Source organism: Charadrius vociferus, unplaced genomic scaffold, assembly GCF_000708025.1.
Source record: "Charadrius vociferus isolate BGI_N301 unplaced genomic scaffold, ASM70802v2 scaffold103, whole genome shotgun sequence".
In the NCBI taxonomy this organism is placed as follows: Eukaryota; Metazoa; Chordata; class Aves; order Charadriiformes; family Charadriidae; genus Charadrius; species Charadrius vociferus.
The window spans coordinates 772,233-793,555 of record NW_009648061.1 but is presented as its reverse complement, the minus strand read 5'-3'; the positions used below and the strand labels follow the sequence as shown (position 1 = coordinate 793,555).

The window sequence follows — 21,323 nt, the reverse complement described above, 5'->3', positions numbered from 1 at the left end:
AAACTGGATTGTGGCACTGTACCTAGAAGACTGACTGTAGTAGCATGAGTGGGGAAATACTCTCTGAAGGGGGCACAAAAGAAAAAAAAAAATAGGGTAGTGTCTTTCAGCATGCAAAACAGATACAATCCCCTTTATATGGGATTTCCCAGAGTGCATACAAGATCCTTCCTTATGATTGAGAAAACAGATCTGGAAGATGGGATTTCATCAGCATCTACCATTTTTTAATTCTGACACCGTCAAATGAGAGGATGTTGTGGTCTTATTGTTTGTCAGCTGGTAAGTATCAGGAATGTGATTTCAGGTCTGCCAAGGAGATGTGTGTGGGTGACTAGCAGCAAGGCAAAAATAAACTCTTAGCAAGAAAAAAGAAATCTAATAAGTTTGAAAATTGCTGTTTTAAGATACAGAAGATAGGAATTCTTTCCAAAATAAGGTGGGAGGGAAGGTGCAAAAGGGGATATTTATTTATTTTTTTTTTTAAGGGACCTGACTAATATAAATCACTAAAGTTAATAATTGTGTTACCAGGGATTGGTTTGAGATCCTTTTAAATGTTTGTCAGAACAGTGTTTTGATGTGGATGAAGCAAAACTAGGTAGGATAATCATTGAGAAAGGACTGGATGCTCTTATGGATAAGAGTAAGAGAAATGAGATGTAACAACATAGAATGAGAAATCTCATACTTGGGAAATAATTTCAAAAATTAGTTGAAGTCTTGTCAGTTGATTAAATTTGGCCCTTTACCTCCTTCTTTCATCTTTATCAGTCTAGAATTCCCATGCAGAATTAACGGGATGTCACTGTGAATAGGACTAGTGAGATTGTGAGATACAAGTAAAGTACTTTCTCTAGATGAGGGTAGTAGTACTGTTGTTATGAAGCAACAGAAAGGTGTTTAGAAATCTGTACCATTCCCACCACCTTTGTTTTTAAAGAACTGAAACTGTAATAATCTTAAAGATGCTATGAGGCTGATTAGGGAGAATGGAAAACTTGCTTTCGAGAAAAGTTTATTAAAAAAAAAAAGTTTTGGCTTGAGTTGTCTTGCAAAATGAAGGCTGGAAGATGATGCAACTATTCTTTGTAAAATGCATTGGAAGAGAGAAGTGGGTAAAAATATATACTTGGAGGAAAAATTATTGAAATCAAAAGGTTGTGCTGGAATGGGCACAAATAATTTGGTCATGAATCAACTTTAGACAAGAAATTTTTGAAAAACGTCTACAGAGAAGTTCAGGAACAGCCTTGTGAATAGGGTAATGTGGGCAAGTAAGCGGAATTAAACTAAGCAGCTCCCTCCCCCAGCCAATGTATCAGTAAAAAGGAGTGATTGTTTCATTAGAAACTTGCAACTTTGGCCTTTGAAGTTTCACTCTTTGCTTTGGTGGTAGCCCCCTTCTCCAGCCCCTCTGATGTTTAATGCATTTTTCACTTTATGATTGCCCAAAGCTAGGGGTTGGCATGTTTGAGAAGCACCCTGACTAGCTATTGCTTGTCCTAATCACATCTGGTGGACAGCAAAAATGACGAGAGGACTCCATCTTCCTTCTCCTACCCCAGCCTGTTGTCCTTTGATAAAGAGCAGGTAAAATTATACTACAGCTGGAAACGCTGTTGGTATAGTTCACTTTTTTGGATTGCTGCTGCCCTCTTCTGTTTGCTTCCCATGACTGTTGTTGCATGTGTAGTTTTTGATGAGTTGCACCAAAGGCCTTGTGTCTGTTGAGATGTGCTGTGGCAGATACTCTCAGTGGATTCCTTCAACATTAAACTTTTTTACATGTTTGTTTGCGATGGGAGTTTTACTGGTATTAATAACTCGGAGATGGAAAGTCCCATGAACCAATTGCAAATGCCTGTCTTAACAATCTCACCCACCTTGCAGCTGTGTGTGTGTGTGTCAGGTACAGTTGTGCCACAGCAGAGCTGGTAGCTGTATTCCTGTATCTGATGGAAGGAAATGCCGTGGGTTTCTAGGGCTGGGCACGATGCAGAATTAGTTATATTCAGGACTGTGCTGTCATATTTGGTTGGTACTCTTCTGTATTTACTTCACAGAACTGTAAATCAACTGGAGTGCATGTGCTGTGAGCAATAGTTGCCACTGTTCTGCCCAAGTTGCTGTAGAATGGACTTATGCCAGCATGACTTGCAATGCTGTAGCATGTCTGCGTTAGGTGTTTGTACTGGTACAAACCTGCGTGTATCTGTTATAGCTGTACACCTCAGAAGCGTGGGGCTTGAAACCTAGATTTCTGATGCAACACTTTTGGGTGAAGCAATTTCCTGTGCATAACTTGTATAATTAAGTTTATTAAGAATGCTGGCACCCTGACAAATGGATGTATGTGTATTATGAGGCACAGGGAAAGTCCTAGTCTGAAGCCTGAGGACATAGGTGGAATTGAGGCACGGCCAGGTCTAAGGCATGCTAATAAGATGATACGCAATTGTATTTCCATTGCAGCTGCCACTCTAGTCTTATGCTGGACAGCATAGGACTGTGCTCTCAGAGCATGTCTGGCTGGTGGGGTCCTGGGGCTTTTCTTGCTGTGGCTCTGTTCAACCAGGCACAGTCGGGGGGCACGGGAACCTGCCATTTTTGACAGGGTTAGTGTAACTGCCCAGGGATGGCAGATCTCCCGGAGCAGAAATGGGACACAGGGCAGGAATTGCTGCTCTTCATTTTCCCAGAAAAAATATGATTGTTTCAAGTCCTGAAGACCACAACATGTACAGTAAAATTCCCCTTCTCGCTAGAGGGGCTGGACAAGGTATGATGTTTCTCCTAGAACCCTTTAAGTTCTAATGCTCAGTTCTTTGTGATTTCTGATGCTCCCAACTTAGAGTGTAGGAATTGCAATACTGTGGCTTGTCTCCAGAAGTACAGATCTCTTTCTTTTTATAAGTAGTGTTAAACTTCTACAATGTTTGTTCTTTTGAAAACATAAACCTTTATTTCAAAACAAGAATAAAAGTGTATTCTGATTTGTGACGAAATTTCCTCTCCTCTGGATACACACAACTGCTACCCTAACAGAAGAGATCATAGGCAGGAGAGAATTTCTGGCTCTACTGAGAAATTTCATGTGTTCTTGGAATAAACTTTTACTGAAGCAAAACAATTTGCAAGAATAGATGATCTCCTCAATCAATTTTTAAATATGTTATAATTTAAGGAACATTGTTCTCACTTCCAAACTCAGGTGTATCTATTAGGCAGTGTTTATTTTGATAAACTGCATTCTTTCTTGTGACTGACAACAATTACGAAAGCTTTTATTTGACTCAATAGAAGCAACTGAAGTAAGATTTGCATGGCAAGTTGGCAGAATTGGCATGAATGAAGAGAAGCTCTTAGATGTAGTGACAGCACTTCTGTGTATTGACTACGAACAAACATCTGTCCTAATGGTGGATAGCATCCAGAAGTCAGTCAGGAGGTAAATGAATGGGGACTGGAGAAATGGTGTCAGCTTCTCAAGACTGTGACCCTGAACAAGATCATCACCTTGTATATACCTGCTTTTTGACCAATTAATGATGATGATGCATCAGGGACTTCTCTGAGCATGTTTACAAAACTGAACCTTCTTGCTGCACTGATGAAACTGTATAATTGTGTCATTCCAAGAATGCCTTGCTAAGAGCAGCTAAGTTCTTTCTAAATGACTTGCATATGGAAAAATCATCAGTAATGTTAGAGTCTTGGATAATCTGTGTATGTGTACCTATACATACTAGAGTTATAATTCTCTCATTTTTCTTTTTCCCTAGATAAGTTCACCTTTGCTGGGAGAGTGGGGACATGAAATCAGTAGTGTAATGTAGCAAGTCTTTAGGGACTGAGGAGCAGTGTCACAGATGGAGTGACTAAACATATCTATGAGTTGGAGGAGGGTGGAGGATTTCTCACAGAAAGTCTTGTAGTCTATAAAGGCTGTGTACACTTATGAGGGCAGCACATACTGCACTGCTATGCTGTGGCTGGCTAGTAAAAACAAGCCATCTTACATCAGGGCTACACAAATAGCAAAAGCTTTACTTGCACATTCCTTGTGGAGTGGAATTGCTCAACAGTCCTTCCCCTCTATCCTCTTGGTGTAACTGACACATGCAGTGTGGTCAAAGAGGTAACGGTGATCACAGAGGGAAACCTGCCCCATTACAACACAAAGCATGTGTACCTTTCCAAGCCAAAGCATATGTATAGCCTACACTGTTCCTGTCTTGGATCCTGAGAAGACAGATAAAATTAGGGCTTCCCTGCAAGTCCAACTAAATACGAAGTGGAAGCAGAGCACATCACGTATATTTTCTTTATTTCTTTATTGCTGGACTTTTTTTTTTTTTTTGTAAGTAGGCATGATTCCTTAAAGGCTGAAGGTTTTTAATAACAGTAAGGTTTTTCAGGTTGTTTTTTTTCTGTGAACAAAAAGATACCTTTGATCAACGTTTTGCCTTATATTACAGTATTTCTGTACAAAAATAGAAGTCCAAAATCAGCTTATTGTTAGCTGATATTCCCCAATTTATTTACAGGGTACTGTCAAGAACCTTCATCAAGCAACCAGGTAAAATAGAGAACTCTATATTAAAAGAAGTTGCATTGTATAACATTGCTTTCTTTAGTCAACTCTGAAGGGCTCTGACCTTTGGCAGTCAGTCCAAGTTGGAGAGTCCAGCCAAAATATAAAAGAGTGATGTCTTTAAAAGAAAAAATTAGTATTAAAAACTTAAGCTGACATTATTGAGTACTGAACTGGTAATTGTATTTTCATATTAGGGTAGTCTATAAATATTCTCAGCTACATCTCTCTTTATAATACAGCAGATACAGAATGCAGACTTCTGCTACTTATATGGTAATACATATTTGCAATAGTAAAATCAATGTATGAAAATTCTGGAATTTACTTGTTAATAAAATTGCTTATAAAGTAACCGTACAATTGTAACAACTATAACTCTGAACTATTAAAATGTACAGAAAGACTGTTTACACCATTGCACATACTTATTCCCTTTGCTTCAAAAGACTTGTGAAATACAGAATAAAATTAGTCAAATTTTACTGACAGCTCAAATACAGCACAGTGTGCACATCCATGGAAGAAAGGGGAAACAATATGTTGGTGTCCATCAGGAAGGCTGCCAGCAGCTCTCCAAAAAAATATACCTTGATCTTTTCCCCTCCCCCTTCCCACATGTATACAGGCCAGTAGATTAGTGCAGAATGGATGAATATAACTTTGTTTTCAGTGTTCTGGCAGGACAAAAAGAATCCTCTTGACTTATCAGCAATTTTAGGTCAATACAAGTTGGGTTTAATATTGTAAGGCACTTATTACTGCTTGTATTGCAGTGGATCAGGTCTTAAGGCATTTGTTACATCAACTGAAGATAATAATGCTTTGGAAAGTTTTGAACGAGCCAGCAGTTCTAGTATATGACTATTTCAGTTGATTTTCCCCTCCCCACCCTGTGGTCTTTCTAAAACAATGCCTGAAGATATTTTCCATGGAAACTCTGGTTCTTTGTTAGCTTGTCAACAGATGTGATCAGTATCGTCAGGTCGTTTTGAGGCCAAGCAGCGATATGTTCTATTTAGAACACAGTAGAACTGGTTTTGTTTTCACCTGGAGCTGCCCTGACTTCCATGACTACTCACTGATCGAGAGGTGCTGTAGCGTTTTTTCACGATCATACTGATGTAAGCTTTCATCAGCTTTGCAATGTCAACCACCTGCCAAAAGAGTATAAAGAGCAAAGTTCTTACTAAGGTAACAGTATGTGAACGAATTTCTTTAGATGCAAACAATATAAAACTGTTGCACATTCAACAAAACCCTTTTGTGGTTAAAGAAATAAAAATACTCAGCACTTCTATCCATCTCACTATGTCTTCCCTTCAGCTTTACAGGGATCTTGAATAAATCTGTAATGTTTGCAGCAATTATTAAATTCCTAAGTAGCCTGGCTATGAGAACACCAAGACCACAATAACAAAGTTCCTTCTTGCTCTTACCTCACTAGTTTCAAAAAGCAGTTCTCTCTCATCCACCACGATCTTGTAGGTGTTGGCAAGTGGTGCACCAAATGACAAGATATGTTCATACTGAAAAACCTCCAGAGGCCTTCCTTCCCCACGCTTGTAGACAGAAACTGCATCAGCGCTGACTCCAAGCCACAACTCTTGTGGGAATCCCCCTTCTTTACACTAGAGGGAAAAAACGTAGATTAAGAGCAAAGGGAACAGCGGGAGCTACACAACACTTACTGTTGAGGTTCTGGTCTGTAACCATTTTTTAAAAAGTGCATATTGCTTGTTCCTCTTTGAATATAGCCTTTTACATGTCTGAATTTGTTTGCAACCCATCAGGCTAGCATTCTGTCCCTCTGTATTTTATGGTTAGCTAGTGGACTGAAATGGCTACAGTGCTTGCTAATGGGAGTATGCTTTTAATATCTAACATCTTATTACATCAGCTGTTTGAACACTGTGATACTGTATTTATGGTTCCATACTCTGTAATGAAACCACCATCTATACAGTATAAACTGTAGTTTGAGTGTTCAGGAGGTTGTACTCACCTCTACGTCAAAGAGTGTTGAGCCATAGCCAGGCCATTCCTTAATCAAAGCCATATACTTTGCCATAGCCTGCTCCTGGTTCATCCTCTGGAGTTTTTTCCATTTGTCAATAATACTAGTCCTGGAGGCTGAGATTTCCTCTTTGACCCACATGTCTAACATCTGATCCTCCTCAACCTTCTGTTTGCTGACAGAGCCACTGCGAAAACTCCTCCGCAATGTTCCTTCAAGAAAGCTGGCTCGTTTCTTCTCAGCCTTCTCTGCTGCAGTAAATGTTTTGGTAGACTGTGTAATCCGAGACTTCAGCTTTTGCAAGGGATAGACTTCCTCCATTTCTGGTACAGTGGTATGCAGAGTGTAATCTCCCTGAAGGTACTGAAGACGCAAAGCTGCAAGGACCTGGAGGGTTTCTTCAGGAGCAGGGTAGTGTCCTCTAATCACTGCCTCATGAGCCTATTGAGGGGAAAAAGGTAGCTATTTATGTACAAACCAGTCTTTGAAAGGACTAAGAGAGAAATGGGAACTAGATTTACTGCCAAGCAAACCCAGGATCTGAAATAAATGATCCATTAAATAAATCAGATGTGATAAATCTCTTGGCAAATTTGTTAAACTGGGTAAGGCAGGGTTTACCAGAAGAATTGCAAGGCAATTGAGGAAGTTGCTAAACGGGAATTACTGTTACTAGTACAGCTCTTAGTGAACTCACATATATAACAGCAACTGAATTACTAAATAGGAAAATAAAATTTGAAGGGGAGAAAAATCAGGATCTAAACACCTGATTGGGAGGAATCCATCTATGTTCAAGGGCATTACGAAGAAACAGGTATCTAGTTTTGCTCACTGCTATCAATAATCTGGTTGTGAAAACTGTCATTTCCAGCCAATCAAGCAAAACCCTAAGACAGCTTTGTAATAAGCCTCACTGAGGGAAAACAGTAAATCCTCAATGGGTCCCAGATACAGTTAGTAAAACATTTATGTTATAGGGGTCTGTAGCATCAGGGATGACTGTGAACCAAGACAACCCTTTCAGACCCTTGCTCTTTGCACACCCATTCAAACCTTTGGAAATGTGCAGCAGCTAAGATTTATTTTTTTTGCATATCCACTAAAACAGAAACAAACACACTTCATGGCTGGAGACACAGGAACTGCAAGCAGTTTAGTAAATGCACAGAGATAATTCACATCTGAATAAGAGCTACTTCATTTAGGTGTACACTTAGGATGGCGACAAAATGAGCCTTTAAACTTGCAAGATGGTTTACCCAAGATTGTACACATGCAGAAGAAAGAGCTTCCTTATGGAAATGAAAAGACAGTATTTTAGTAAGAAGAACAAAAAGATTTTTTTCAGTGCCTTATGAATTAAAGGATTCAGACTTTAAAATAGTGGAGGTTACAAACTAAAACTGATGACAAAAGGGAGCTTCCTTAATTGGCTGAAAATAGTTGATGACAGATCAAAAGCAGATAATTAGAAAAAAAGAACAGAACTGATGTTAGAATGTAATAAGTCACCTCTTTAAGCTACTGCTTTAATATTAATTGTAGGGATTGAATGTGCCATGCTTTATAACTTAAATACTATTGGTCTTGGCAAGACGAGGCATAAAATATTTGGCCAAACACCAGTCAGCACAGAATGCTGCATGAAAACAATCTGCTTCAGCAAATGTGCTTGTTTTAGTTGTTCATATGGAAAACTGCCTAAATCTGCCTCTTTAATCAATGATGTAACGTAAAATATCTGAGGCAGAGCTCTCATGGATTTTCTTCTTACTGTTTAAACTTCATTCCAAAGCAGAGGCATTAAAGGACTGACTCTTCTATATGTGAAAACAGACAGGCAGTCAGAACAGCAATGTTTCTAAGCCCAACCAAGGCAATCTATTGCCCAGATCCTTCAACCAGCAATAAGCAGTTTTAGATCGAGCTAAAATTGTAGGTTCTGGAAGGAGACTTTTGGTAGGTTCATGATGTAATATGGCACCTTAAAACCTAAACTGTGAACATGGAAGAAATACTCTATTACAAAGAAGATGTTTCTGATTCTGTGGAAGAGGAAAAAGGCTTCACATGTATGAAAACTGAAATATGGCAGTTCTTGATCACATCAGGCTTGCTTACCAACAGAACATCTGTGTCCTGGCATTGCAAATAGCCTTACACAGAATTCCTTGTCTGTCTCTAGTGCTCACTTGAAAGAAGCTGTCCACTGGAAGAATTTTTAGTCTTTTGCAATATAGCAGAGAAGAAGGTGGTCAATCAACAATAATAAATGCCATCAGTGAGAGTTTCTAAGTAACTACAGGACATCACATGATAGAAATCCAACTGCTGATGCATTTAATTTTCATTATAAATCAATTTTGTTTATGTTTTGCAATATGGCCTCATTCTGAGCTCTGCACATTCATTAAGTGGACTTCTGCTCATCATCGCTGCTTTATGGTTACTGCTGAGGCTGAACTGATTTGTTTTACTGTGGTGCCTACGAAATACCAATCAGTTTTTGAAAAGAGAAAAAGCTATCGTTCGATTACTTCTGTGCAGTTGCCAACATGGGTCTCTAATAACTAATTTACTTGCCAATTATACATTTCACTTTATTTCTTGCACTTTCTTAAGAAAATGGTTTCATAAGAACAAAATCAAAAGCAAATATTACCCTTTTCTTTTTACCCAGTTATCCATTTTTTTACCACCATACATAAAGCAATGCACAAGTAATGCAGAAGTAAGAAAAGTCATAACACTAGGTAAATCATATGTGCTTCACTTATGTCAGGAGAAGCCTAATGTGACCCCTTTGTTTGCACTTGATGCTTGAGTAGTAGTGCATTTACTGAAACAGAAGCATAATCAAAACACTCTTTGTGCTGCCTAGACCTCTTGCTTTTTTCCCTCCTCTTACAAGTGCCTCAAAATGGAACCTTTGTCCTTTACCTGCTCAAACATAAAGGCAAATTCCACGCTATCTTTTGGGACGTTTTCTGTGTCCAGGAAGCAGTAGAGCTTGAAGTAGAACTTCCAGTGCACATCGCCAACTTCAGCAGTGGCAGCAAGCCTGCACGAGTGTGTGAAGAGGGAGAGAGATCAGATCTGTGAAATCAAACTCCTTTTTAAATTGACACCTGAAGAATTTAAGCAAGACATGAGCTGAATTTTGCTCTGTTACACCTGCTATCAATCTGGTATTGTTGACAGGAGTTAATTGTTTTCAGCAGTATACCTGACTGATGTCATTCGGAGGGGGAAAGAGATATATATAGAGAGATATAGATATACGTATGTGTATTTAGAGCCTACAGCAAAATCAAGGACTTAAAAATGTTGACTCAGTCCTCAGTCAACTGTTTTTAAGACAAATTCTCTTAATAAACTTTTATTTGTGGCTTAGTCAGATGTTGATAAAAGCAACTATTTTAAGTCCTGTTATAAAATATAATTGCACAACACTTTAGACATTCCTTTTTTCCCCCCTGTTATTATGTGGATACAGGAAGCTCATTGCCATGCATATAGCATAAGGACAAACAGGTATTTAGGCTTGTATTACATTTTCTTACTGCAGAGCTATAGGTGGTTTCAATTTTACTGGTAAGAAAAATGTTGAGCTGCACTGTGGTGGCTTCCATGTGAAGTTAGGCAGTGGGTAGTCAGAATGGCAGTGACTGCCTGGAGTTCAGTTCTTGCAGTACTGGGGCAGCCACAACGCTAGAAATGGTGGAAAAATTCATAGTAGTGGAAAAGAAAATGTGGAAATAGTGATGAGAAATATTACTCTACTGGTGTCAAGACAGAGGAAAACCAAACATAATTGAATAGGTGGCTCATTAATTCCTTGAAGAAAAAAAATAAAGATGCTTTTGTTCCAGAAATGTCCATGTGTGTAATTCAGCTGCGTCATCACAAACAAGCAAGAGAAAGAGAAAATTCAGCGTTATTGACACTGGAAATGTATTTAATTGCTACTTATTAGAGTGGTGAGAGAGGAGAAGTGCACTCACTTTTCAAACTTTGCCAAGACATCAGCCACAATGGTTCTGCTTTCAATTGCTTTATCAGTAGTTCCATTGTATTCAAACAAAGCAAACATATTTCTGCTATCCTCCATGGCCAAGCCACGAATTAACTTTTCAACCACCTAATGAAAGACAGCACATGAAAAAACCACAGCATGGAAACGCAGCACCACAAAGTAAAAAAAATAATTAGAAGAAAATTCAGAGCTAGGTTTTACATTAGGCTAAAAATGTTGCTAACATGTTTTCATCAGCAGTATTATTTTTATACTTTAATTTTGATACTAAATACTGCTGATTCTTTCAGAATATGTACGTGCTATCACCTGGCCAGACATATCCCTGTATTTCACCAACTCATCAAGAGTCTTCCAGCTTTAAGAAGCAACTTGGCTATCATACGCACCAATATCTACTGAAGTTATTCCAATAATGCCCCTACTGAATTGCTTAGTCTTTCCTGTAATTTTTCCTGTAAGAAGAACTATAGTTGGGTAATCCTCTGCAGAATAAAGACAGTTTTTTTAGCAGGGATTTCTTCGGAACATGCTGGGGTGGTGGAGGGACAGGTCTGTAAACCTTCCCTCCCTTGAAAGGAGAGACTGGTAGAGAAACCCCCAGTGCTTCTAAAGGTTGACGCTACTACTGGCTGTAACTGGCACATAAAGGGACACACTGGTGTTGTGCCAAAGCCGTTCAGTCACCACTTCTCACCTCTCCAGCTGTAGTGTGCGAGTTGATGGTAATCTTACAGGAGCCCCCACCATGGCAATAAACTGTGGATGTCATTTCCTGCCTGCCAATTAGAGCTTCTATTTCATCCCGGGATGGCACAAACTCTCTGCATTTGGTTTTCTTCAGAGATTCATAAGTAAAAAGTGCGTATTTCTCCATTTCAGTTCCTGGAAACTGGTCACGAACCCTGTGAGACAAATATTACTACTTTTAGCTGCCAGTTTGTAAAATAGAAAGCTCACTTATCTGAGAATGTTGGCTTTTTTCCGAAAGTACTTCTGTATCTAGTACGCTATTTAATTGCCACACTCAAAGATTTATCTTCATTGTCAAGGAAAGTGTTCTAACTTGTGATTTACTGCCGGATAACTTATATACTTTCACCATTTTGTTCTACAAACCTAATGGAAAGAAAAAAACTGCGCTACCTTTATAGCATTAACTACAGGAATCTTGTAATGACCGATTTGACAGCAAGATAACTATAAAAATTTTCTTGTAATCAACTCTCCTTTTTGTCAGTAACAGCTGTTGAATGAAGACTGAACTGCACTGAGGTACTACAGAAAAAAACAATAAAACATACTTGACTGCTCGGTTTTGTGGCAGTGTCACTCAGGATGCTTGATTTCTATTCCTGATTTTCTTAAAGACTCTCTCTAGACCTTACTGTTCAGCAGTAAGTATTATGAGTATTCACTAACAACTTTAATGAACTCAAATCTTAATTGTTGAAAACTGTTAAATTTGGGTAGCTTTCAGTACAGAATGTTTCTATAATATTTCCAGTAATAAAGTATCAGCTTTGAGAGCTACAAAGGTTTAATTTATGTGAAAAGATACAGTGATTCATGATCTACATGGCATAAAAAGATTACTGCAGGATAAATGCTGTAAAATAATTATGCATCTGTAATATTGAAACCAACCTATAAATGTTCTGTCAGCTGCAATTTTATTAACTAGGAGCCCAGTTTATGAGACAAGTTAAACTGAGAAAGTGAATCAATGTTGGATTTTTTCATTTTAACAGTTTTATAAATTGATTGATGTTTTTCACTGATCTTACTTTGGTTGAAAGGTATATCTTCAATACAAACAATTTACAAATATTTATAAAATAATTGGATTTAGCAAAGTGATTGACAAAGTCTATGCTCTAGCACAAATACAAACATGACTTAAATTACCGAGAACAGTTTGTTGTTGTTGGACTAACTTACTTAAGGACACATTCTGCATTCTTTTGCTGCATTACAAAATGAGGAACTCCACATTCTGGTTAATGCTGAACTGTCAAAAAGGATTTTTTTTTTTTTTTTATGGTCACTAATATCTTAAAATTAGATTTACAAGCAGACATTTTTACCTCAAATACATATTTACATATGATAATGTTCTTTTAGGTGCATGATGCATACCTCATAAAACTAAGATAAATAGAATGAATTTTAACAGGTTGCTTTGGACAGTTGAGAACAGGACCTGGGGGTACAGGCTGCAAGACATTTAAGCAACTTTATAGTTTTACAAAAAGCCCCCCTTATGTCAACATGAATATATTATGCATTCAGTTTAGTGGGATTTTGTTTGATGAGAATAATTACACTCAGATCAACTCGTACACTCTCTTACAACATTTTTTGTTTATTTATTTATTGTTTGGCATAACCAGTTCACTAGAGTGAATGCATCTTCAAGTCTCACTTCAAGATGTTTAAACACTGTTACAAGTTGTGGGGAAGAAAACAGTGAGTGAAGAAAGTTCTTTTCTTGCTCTATTAGTTCAAAGATTCTCACCTTTTGAGATGGAACTTGAGATATTTGAGGATGCTGCGGCTTGGCAGAAATGTGCAACTCATGCAGGTGAGTATTTGCCAACTGTACAGGTTGCCCACGCTCCCAGGGTTAGGCACTTTATTGGTCTGCTTGATGAGCTGACAGTAGAGCTCATCTCGAAGAGGTCGTAAATCATGTCCTGTTTGGAGGATACCTTGGATTATAGGGATGGGATCAGACATAGACTCCAGCTGCTGTAAAGAATTAAATATCTTGATGGCTTCATCCTGCAGAGTTGTGTACCCTTTGTCTTTCAGCACTACAAAAGAAAAATAGGGAGAAAGATGCTTAGACTGAGATATGAAAGAGAAAGCACTGAGGCTTAACATAGGAATTGCTTAATGCTATTCTGTGACCCTTATTATGCAGGATATTAGAGTGGATCTTTTCCATTTCAAATGTATGATGCAAATTCATTTTACAAGCTATGTTGCTACTGAGATTTGATCTGAATTTAACACAATCCCATTTTGACATTTTCTGACAACATAACTTAAAATGTGTATCTTGCTTGATCAGAATTTTTTTGAAGGACAATCTTCCTTCCAGAGCAATCCACACTGCTGAAGCGCCTATCACTTTTTGCTGTCACAAGAAAGTGAAAATCTAATCAGATGATAAGTGAGGTAAAGCATAACTGAGTTATGGAAAGTGACAAAGATACAAATTAAACCCAAACAACACTACTAAACTAAAACATTGCCATGAAACTGCAACTTGCTTTTTGAGTGCTGGAAAAGAAGGTGATTGTTTTTGGTACTACAGGTTATTTGGCGTAGGCTAACAACTTTCACCATCTACTTAAAAGCACCATACAGTACTTGAGTTCAAGAGATGGAAGAGATTGCTCTGATGTCTGAATCAGTTAGGCCTACTAACCATCAAAGCACAAAACAGTACAAACGTATCTTATGAATATGAAGTTTCAAAGCTGACATTACATTAATACAGAAAATAACTAGAACTCAATTGCAAGTAACTGAGCATCCGTCCATCTGTGGAGCTACACTTAGTATAGGAAGACTTTGGCAGGACTTATATCTCAGAGGGAGCTAGCCGTTCCCGTCCACGGGTAACAGAGAGCAACCATGCTACACTCCTGCATGGGACAACCAGCTCAAGTGCCAAGACGACTAGAACTTTGCCTTGCCACTGTACAAGAGGAGGAGGAGGAGGAGGGGGAAGAGAAAGGAAAGGTTTCTCCAAGGATTTTCCTTTTCCTTGTCATTTGGGCAGAAGGATATTGCTTGAGTTATCAGGAAGTCTTACCTGAAATACCTTAGCTTTTAATCAACTATGACCTCCCACCCTCCTCTCAAGGCTGGAACTTCTGACCTGAGTCATATCTTGTTTACTACACAATTGCAAAATAAGGTAAGCAAATCCATTTAAGGACACCAAATTCACAACCATCAGTAGCTCCAAACCATTAACTCAAAACACACTTCCAAGTTACTGATTGAACCAAGGATATTAAAAGACACGATTACACCTGTTTCAGGAGTAGATGAACCACTACTTTTTTAAATCATGTCCACTCAAATGTTGTTTCTCATAAGTAATGCTTCCCAACACAACTGGTGAAACTTACACTCGTTAATTGGAAGTTGTGGCTGCTGCAGCTCCCCACATAGGGTAGGAAGCAACAACGCTTTGAGAAGAATATGATTCAAGGAGACCGAATCTATTGTTTAGTTGCTTATTTCAGTGCAAGGCTTTTCAAACTCGGCAGTCTTAGCTGTGTTGCCGAGGGTAACAAACTTGAATAGCAACCTTCCCTTCTGTAACACCCGTGCAGGAGCACCACAAGCCTGTGGCTCTGTTCTAGACAAACTGCTACTCTCTACCTCCTGAAAGAGAACAGGGAAACTTGTCTATTTGCATTATAAACCTATCTTTTGCCTACCATTACTTCACTATAGCCCACTGACTAAAAACTCGCATCCTCTGGTTTAGTCTTTTGCAAGGAAAAGTGCTTCCATGTTTGAAAAACTTACAGTTCAGATTGATGTCCCCATATGGCAGTGGCAGTAAAGGCGAGTGTAACGGATGATGAGTGTAACGCAGAATAGGGTTTCTCTTATAAATCTGTTCAACCACATCAGCGTTCAGGCAGTTTTCCTATTAGGGTAAGAGAAAAGCAGGATTTGAGGTGCAAATTAACAATAATGCAATGCTTTGTGCCTTTAGGATGGCTGTGAAAAAATGAGTCAGTGTTACCAACACTATTTGGTGCTAAACCCAGTTGTGGGTATTGTGGCTCCCATGGCACTCTGTGGCCTGTGAATGCTCAGCATCTGCTAACCTCAGGCCTTGCATAAGCTTACTTTACCTGTGCAGTAAAAAGCAAACCACAGCAGAGCTGCACGAGACAAAAAATGAAGTTTCATAACTTTTTTTTTAAGTGCATTTTCATTTTACAATCGTTTTTACTCCAGTATTTCATAACTGGAATTAAGACATCTGTATTCAAATTTTGTTTAAAAATATTTCTCCACCATAACTAATTGGCCTTTTCAGTTAGCATCTACAGGAGCTACCATAACAAAACAGTTCAGAAAAACTGCTGCTGTAAACCTGATGCACCCACTCTGATAATACTGTTTGTTCTTAGGCAATAAGAACAAACAGTAACGTCCTAGACAGATGTGTGACCACTCTCTTCTATCGATCCTCAACTTCCACATATGTCTACTGCTCTGAAGAATAGTGTTCTTTGTCTTGGAATTTAGGACTTGATACTTCTGTTCCACAAGAGAAGAGGTGCCACCCTCTAAGGCAAAACATTTGTAGCTGTTCTCCCCTCTATTTTTTTTTTTCCCCTGTTTCTTCCGGGAATCTTCATCTTCTCTCCTGAAAGTACATTAGCAAAAATCTCCAGAAAGACATTCTCTGGCTGTGCAGGCAATGTCTCCAACAGGACCATAAAGCAGTAAGCATTAATTGAATATATTTCTTATCATGCAGAGACACAAGATGCTTAGTCTGTGCTATCATAGATCAAAAAATGAACCATCATGAAAAAAAAACATCACAGGATCTGTCTAGTCCACATCCTGTTGTGCTGCTGCTCACTGTGGACACAGGTCTGCTAACTCATGAACCTGGTGTAGCAACATCTGTCAAGTTACACAAACCAGTAAAACTTGTTACTGTTTTCATGGAAAAAAGTTATCCCTCTTGCCCTCCACGTTGCACTTCATACTTTGTTATTTTCCTGTTTAGATAGAAATTCCTTTATCGGGTCAGTGAATACATTCAAGTTCCACAATTTCAGTCCATGTCACCGCAGGATTAAAACCCACATTTTCTGCTTTATTACCCCACAATGGCAAAGCCACCATAAAAAAAAGAGACTGATTTCAAATGTTTAAGCGACCATTCTTTCCCACCCCACTCCCTCCTGTTTGTGCCTACCTTAATATCCTGAATAAGCTGCTGAGTTGGTGTATCAATTGGCGCTTTTGTGTCAATCACATTCTGGATAGCACTTGACCAGCGGGTCGCCTCATTAAGCAATTTTGTATAGAGACGGTAACAGTGTTTGCGTCCGTACACAGTTACATTCCAATAACCTAGCACAATAGTCAAAAGTATTAATCATAGAAGCTGTATCTATAAAAATACCCCAACTTTTATCTGAAAACAGCTGTGGTCCCATCAGACCCCAAGTGCTGCGCTCTGGATCATGCTGGCAGTTTTTCAGGAACCAAGAAGTTGCATGATTAATTAAGTATCATAATACAGACAGTATGGTATTAAAGGAGATTCTCTCCTTCAAAAAAGCCTAGGAGTACCATCATGCAGCCTCCCATTATATCCAGTAATCTAAGTAAGAACGACCATACGACAACACTGGAATACTGTTAGCTACATGTGGCTGGTGGGCCCCACTTCTCCAGTCCTGTCTGTAACAGGACAACCCGAGACAGTCTCACTTTGTATGCGAGAGTCTTTCATCATCTGCGCGCACGTACAAACAAGTATAAAGCCTGAACTACCTCTCTGTAAAAAAGTAATTAATTTCACACCAATGGAGTGGCAACTATGACAGGAAGAGCATTTCAGTTCAAATTCTCTCTCTGCATCACTGTATGGACTTTTTATGAAGCAGATTCAACTAAAGAAAATTTCATCTTTCACTAGCGAAAGCCTCTTTGAAGTGTCAGTGACCCCAATGAGATTATATAGGACTGTCAACAGTTGCTTCTCATTTGCAAACAGCCACTTCCAAGTTGAAAACCAGTTTTGAAAACACACAGGGGAGCTGACTCAGATGTAGGATGTAGGTTAGCACAAACTGGACTCTTACTCTAGATGTCCCTGTACTTCCTACCCCAATATTAGTCCTCATAGCTCCTCAGCACATAAAATAATGTATGAGGACGCTGCTACACTACTTTGATGCATACGCATAAGCATTCACACTAACTTAGCAGCAGAATGTTGGTGAGAACAAATTTTACTCCTGTATACATTATTTGCTCTGTTTTTCGTCCAGTAATTCCCTGTAAAATGGCTCGAGTGACTTAGGAACCTGATTTGTTCATCAAACTGCAACCGTAATAATCCATTTTAAATATTTTTATGCACTGTTTGGTGCATTGCTAGGTAGGCAGGACAGAAGGCAACTGAAAGCATATTTGAACAAAAGCAAACAATTACCTGTCTCTTTGAAGATTTTTTCGTCAGGTGGGACCACTGAGCAGAGGCTGTTCAGGACCAGTGTACCCAATTTCAAAGCATTTTTCTCTGAACTCTTGTAATAATCTAAAGAATTGTGCGTCAAAACAAACCAACGCTTCTTTAGTTTTAATGACGACATCTTTGGGTTGTTTTTTACTTCCTTGTGTAGCCATCCTGTTAAAGAAACAATTTGAATCACTTTTTTTTTTTTTTAAACAGTTGGACAAAATTAAGTTGCTAAAAGTTAGTTGTATACTTTCAACAACAACAAAAATATGATGTGAATTTTTTAGCCCACATACTACACAACTTTGACTAAAATTCTCAAACAATGAAATGATGAAGACATTACATAAAATCCAAATAAAAACTTTTCTACTTTGGTGTTTACCTAGAAAAATCCTTTTGTCAACGTACAAAAATGCTTTTGTCATCATTACAGTGTTTTCTTACATGGCACAGCAGGAGTATAATTTCAGCTTTAATTAATTTGTGAGTAAACTCCACCGTACAAAGACGAGGCTCTAGCACTGCCACGCAATGCTAGCTTATCACAGATTGTACGGTGGCAACAATCTCTTTGAAGCTTAATGGATGTTAATTACTTTGTTGCTGTCCCACTCAGTTCTTACCCCTGACAATGAATTCTTGTCCCTCCACTCTAGTGTCCCCCTTTGACCTTTGGAGCAGTGTTATCCAGTGATGCATCTCTTCAGGAGTGTCAGCATTACAGTGAAGAACACGATTAGCAGTGATGATCACAAATGAATTGGGTCTATGAAAATAAATGAAGATTGAAAAAGCCTTTACAATCAATGTATGTACAGTTTACCTCACTCACCATAAACACTGTGCATTGTTTGCATTTTCTATGCAGACAAATACTGTCCACCTCTAAAGTATTTATTTCAACACCACTAAACCTAAAACAAAATAATAAATTAAGCATTTGAAAAGACTCAATTATATTGGATTCACACCAAAATGCTAGGGCGCTGAATGGTGGGAAAGTTTACGTTAAATTGCAACTTGTCCTATCTCAAAATAAATCTATGGTGAGAAAAACCTGCAATCTTTAATCAGCTTTGGATGTGAATCAGAACTCTATTTCAGGGTCAGATCTATTTAGAGTGTCTGCTTCAGTAGTTACATTTGGTAAAACCAAGTACAATTTACAAAGGTCTATAGTGAAGCAACATGTGAACACAGATTCTTTTATTTTTAATGCAGTGCAGCTCAATTCGCAGAGACTACAATCTATTTTTAATGAGAGCCTGGCTTTTACCCAGTCCTTCACCAGGATTCACCGAAGCATTAAGAAGCAGCCCAAGTGAACTGTGCTGATGGCTTTCTGGATTAGAGAGGCAGCAGATTTTTCAGCCTACAAACACTTGCTTTAACCCTTTACCATTAATTTTTTCATCCTGGAACACACAGAATTTTTAAGAACTGTATCAGATGTAGAAAATGGCAACGATGCAGTCTGGGCCACGCCACGCACAAGAAGCTCACGGGCCTCCCTTTTACAGTTCTTGCAAGAAGGTAACTGGGTAGAAAGTAGAACCAATCAAAAAATTGTTTATGGGGATGGAGAGGTTCACCCAAATATGATACTGTTCTCCAAAACCAGTGTGTGCCATGTGAAAGCTAGATGGATGACAGGATAAAGAAAAAAGTAAATAAAATTATTAGGAGGAAAAATTAGAAAACTGTATGAAGAGAGTGTACAGTAAATCACGTAACATGAGAAGTGTGTAATTTATCTTAAAAGTTATCTAAGAGTTATCTACAGCTAGTGCTCACCAGTCCCCTAGAAGGGGGTAAGGGAGTGATCAGAATCACCACTGTGGTGCTGAAGGGCGACGTTATTCGGGAAGAGTGGTGGATGAGGAAACAAGTGGGTATGTGAACTGAGGAATTTTATTCACCATGTTTTAAAATGGGTGAAGAGGCGGCAGTTTTAGATTCAGCTACATGAAGCACACTCTAGAAAGCTGGATAATGTGATACACAGGACAGAAGCTATAGATGAGCCGTAGTAAGACAACCGAAAAAGGAGAGCGCTAACGTATAAACTGAGGTAGATCAAGCTATCAAACAGGAGGTTATGGTCAACAGTAGCCAACCTTCCAGGTTTCCCTCTCCTCCTCCCCAGTTTAGGAAAATAACGGAAGCCCCGTTCTTGGGATTCTTTCTGAATACAGATTCAAAGGGCTCTCTGCTCAGCTTCTCTCTTTTGAGCTTGCAATAGTAGGTTCACGTGTGTCAAGACAAAAATAACCTATTGCTTGTATTAGTGAAATTTGTTTCCTAATTGAAAAACCTTCTGTCACTGATTTAGACTCAGAGAGCTAAAAAAAAAAACATTACAAGAAAACAAATATCTGTGAAAAATGCTTACAGGGAAATGCCTTTCTAACTTAAAATTTTGAAAGCTCTGGATATTTGTGTTGTATTGTTTAGGAAACCTGGGCTTATAATCACAGTTACTTGTTGTATCAGTGTCTTGGCAGGCCCAGGACAAACCAGTAACTTAAACCCAGCTGTTTCACACACATGCAATGAGGAGACTGGAATGAACTCTTACAGTATAAATAATACCTCACAGCCAGTAACCTTATAACCAGAGTCATAGCCTGAGCCCAGATTACTTTTTATCCCCCAAAACACTGTTACTTATTCAAGAACTAAGAATATCCTGACGGTTACTTTTTATGCTGCATTGTCTTCTTTGTTACAAGACATTTTTATTCTGGGAAATAATTCTCATCCCCGTAGAATACAACATTCTTGCATGAGAAGCTGAACAGAAAAATGTTAAAATGATTTTTTTTCTGCCTACTATATTGCTAAAGGACTCAAAAATAAGCTGCTGTTTTTCAGGAGCTTTGCTTGTATAAATGAAAGAAATATTTGATACTCTACTTTTGTATCACTTTAGTAGCTGAACAGCTCATATACGAAGCAGTGTCAGCGAAGTTAATAAAGCCCCCACAAAAAACACCACCATTCCTACTCCATGTTTTCACATGTGGTGTTTAGTACTATAAAAAGGGAGACAATAACGAATCACTTTAATGCATGGTTGGCAAGTAGAATATAGAGACTAAAGTATTAAAGCATCTGATTTTGGCTAGAGAAAGGAAAAAAAGAGTCACCAGGCGTGGTTCTGACTTACCTATCTGGATTGTCAGCAGCACAGACAGAATCAATTAGTCCTACATCGAGTGTACCCTGTAAACAAATATCCAACCAGAAGAGAAGGAAGATATTTACTATCACATTGTTCACAGCACTCTTCTCAGAGAGAGGTGAAAGGAGCAGCAGCTTTGATCAAGCAAAATGAACTTCAGATTTGGACATCACTTTCTCTTAACCATTAAAACTGCTGAGGGGAAAACTAAGAGATTCACATAAATAGATCCAG

The 21,323-nt window shown here is 38.5% G+C and overlaps 1 protein-coding gene across 1 annotated transcript in view; it reads right to left on the bottom strand.

The window, feature by feature from the left end:
* Positions 1–5,207: 5,207 nt before the first annotated feature.
* Positions 5,208–21,323, bottom strand: part of MYO10 (myosin X) — a 136,260-nt gene continuing 120,144 nt past the window's right edge. The window contains exons 29-40 of the mRNA XM_009883736.1: positions 21,075–21,130; positions 18,529–18,671; positions 17,876–18,070; positions 16,628–16,785; positions 15,208–15,331; positions 13,172–13,469; positions 11,351–11,558; positions 10,622–10,758; positions 9,558–9,678; positions 6,603–7,055; positions 6,037–6,228; positions 5,208–5,754 (exon numbers count right to left, since the gene is read on the bottom strand). Of these exons, the coding sequence (XP_009882038.1) occupies positions 5,644–5,754; positions 6,037–6,228; positions 6,603–7,055; positions 9,558–9,678; positions 10,622–10,758; positions 11,351–11,558; positions 13,172–13,469; positions 15,208–15,331; positions 16,628–16,785; positions 17,876–18,070; positions 18,529–18,671; positions 21,075–21,130 (2,196 nt within the window). The 3' untranslated portion in view covers positions 5,208–5,643. The remainder of the gene's footprint in view (positions 5,755–6,036; positions 6,229–6,602; positions 7,056–9,557; positions 9,679–10,621; positions 10,759–11,350; positions 11,559–13,171; positions 13,470–15,207; positions 15,332–16,627; positions 16,786–17,875; positions 18,071–18,528; positions 18,672–21,074; positions 21,131–21,323) is intronic.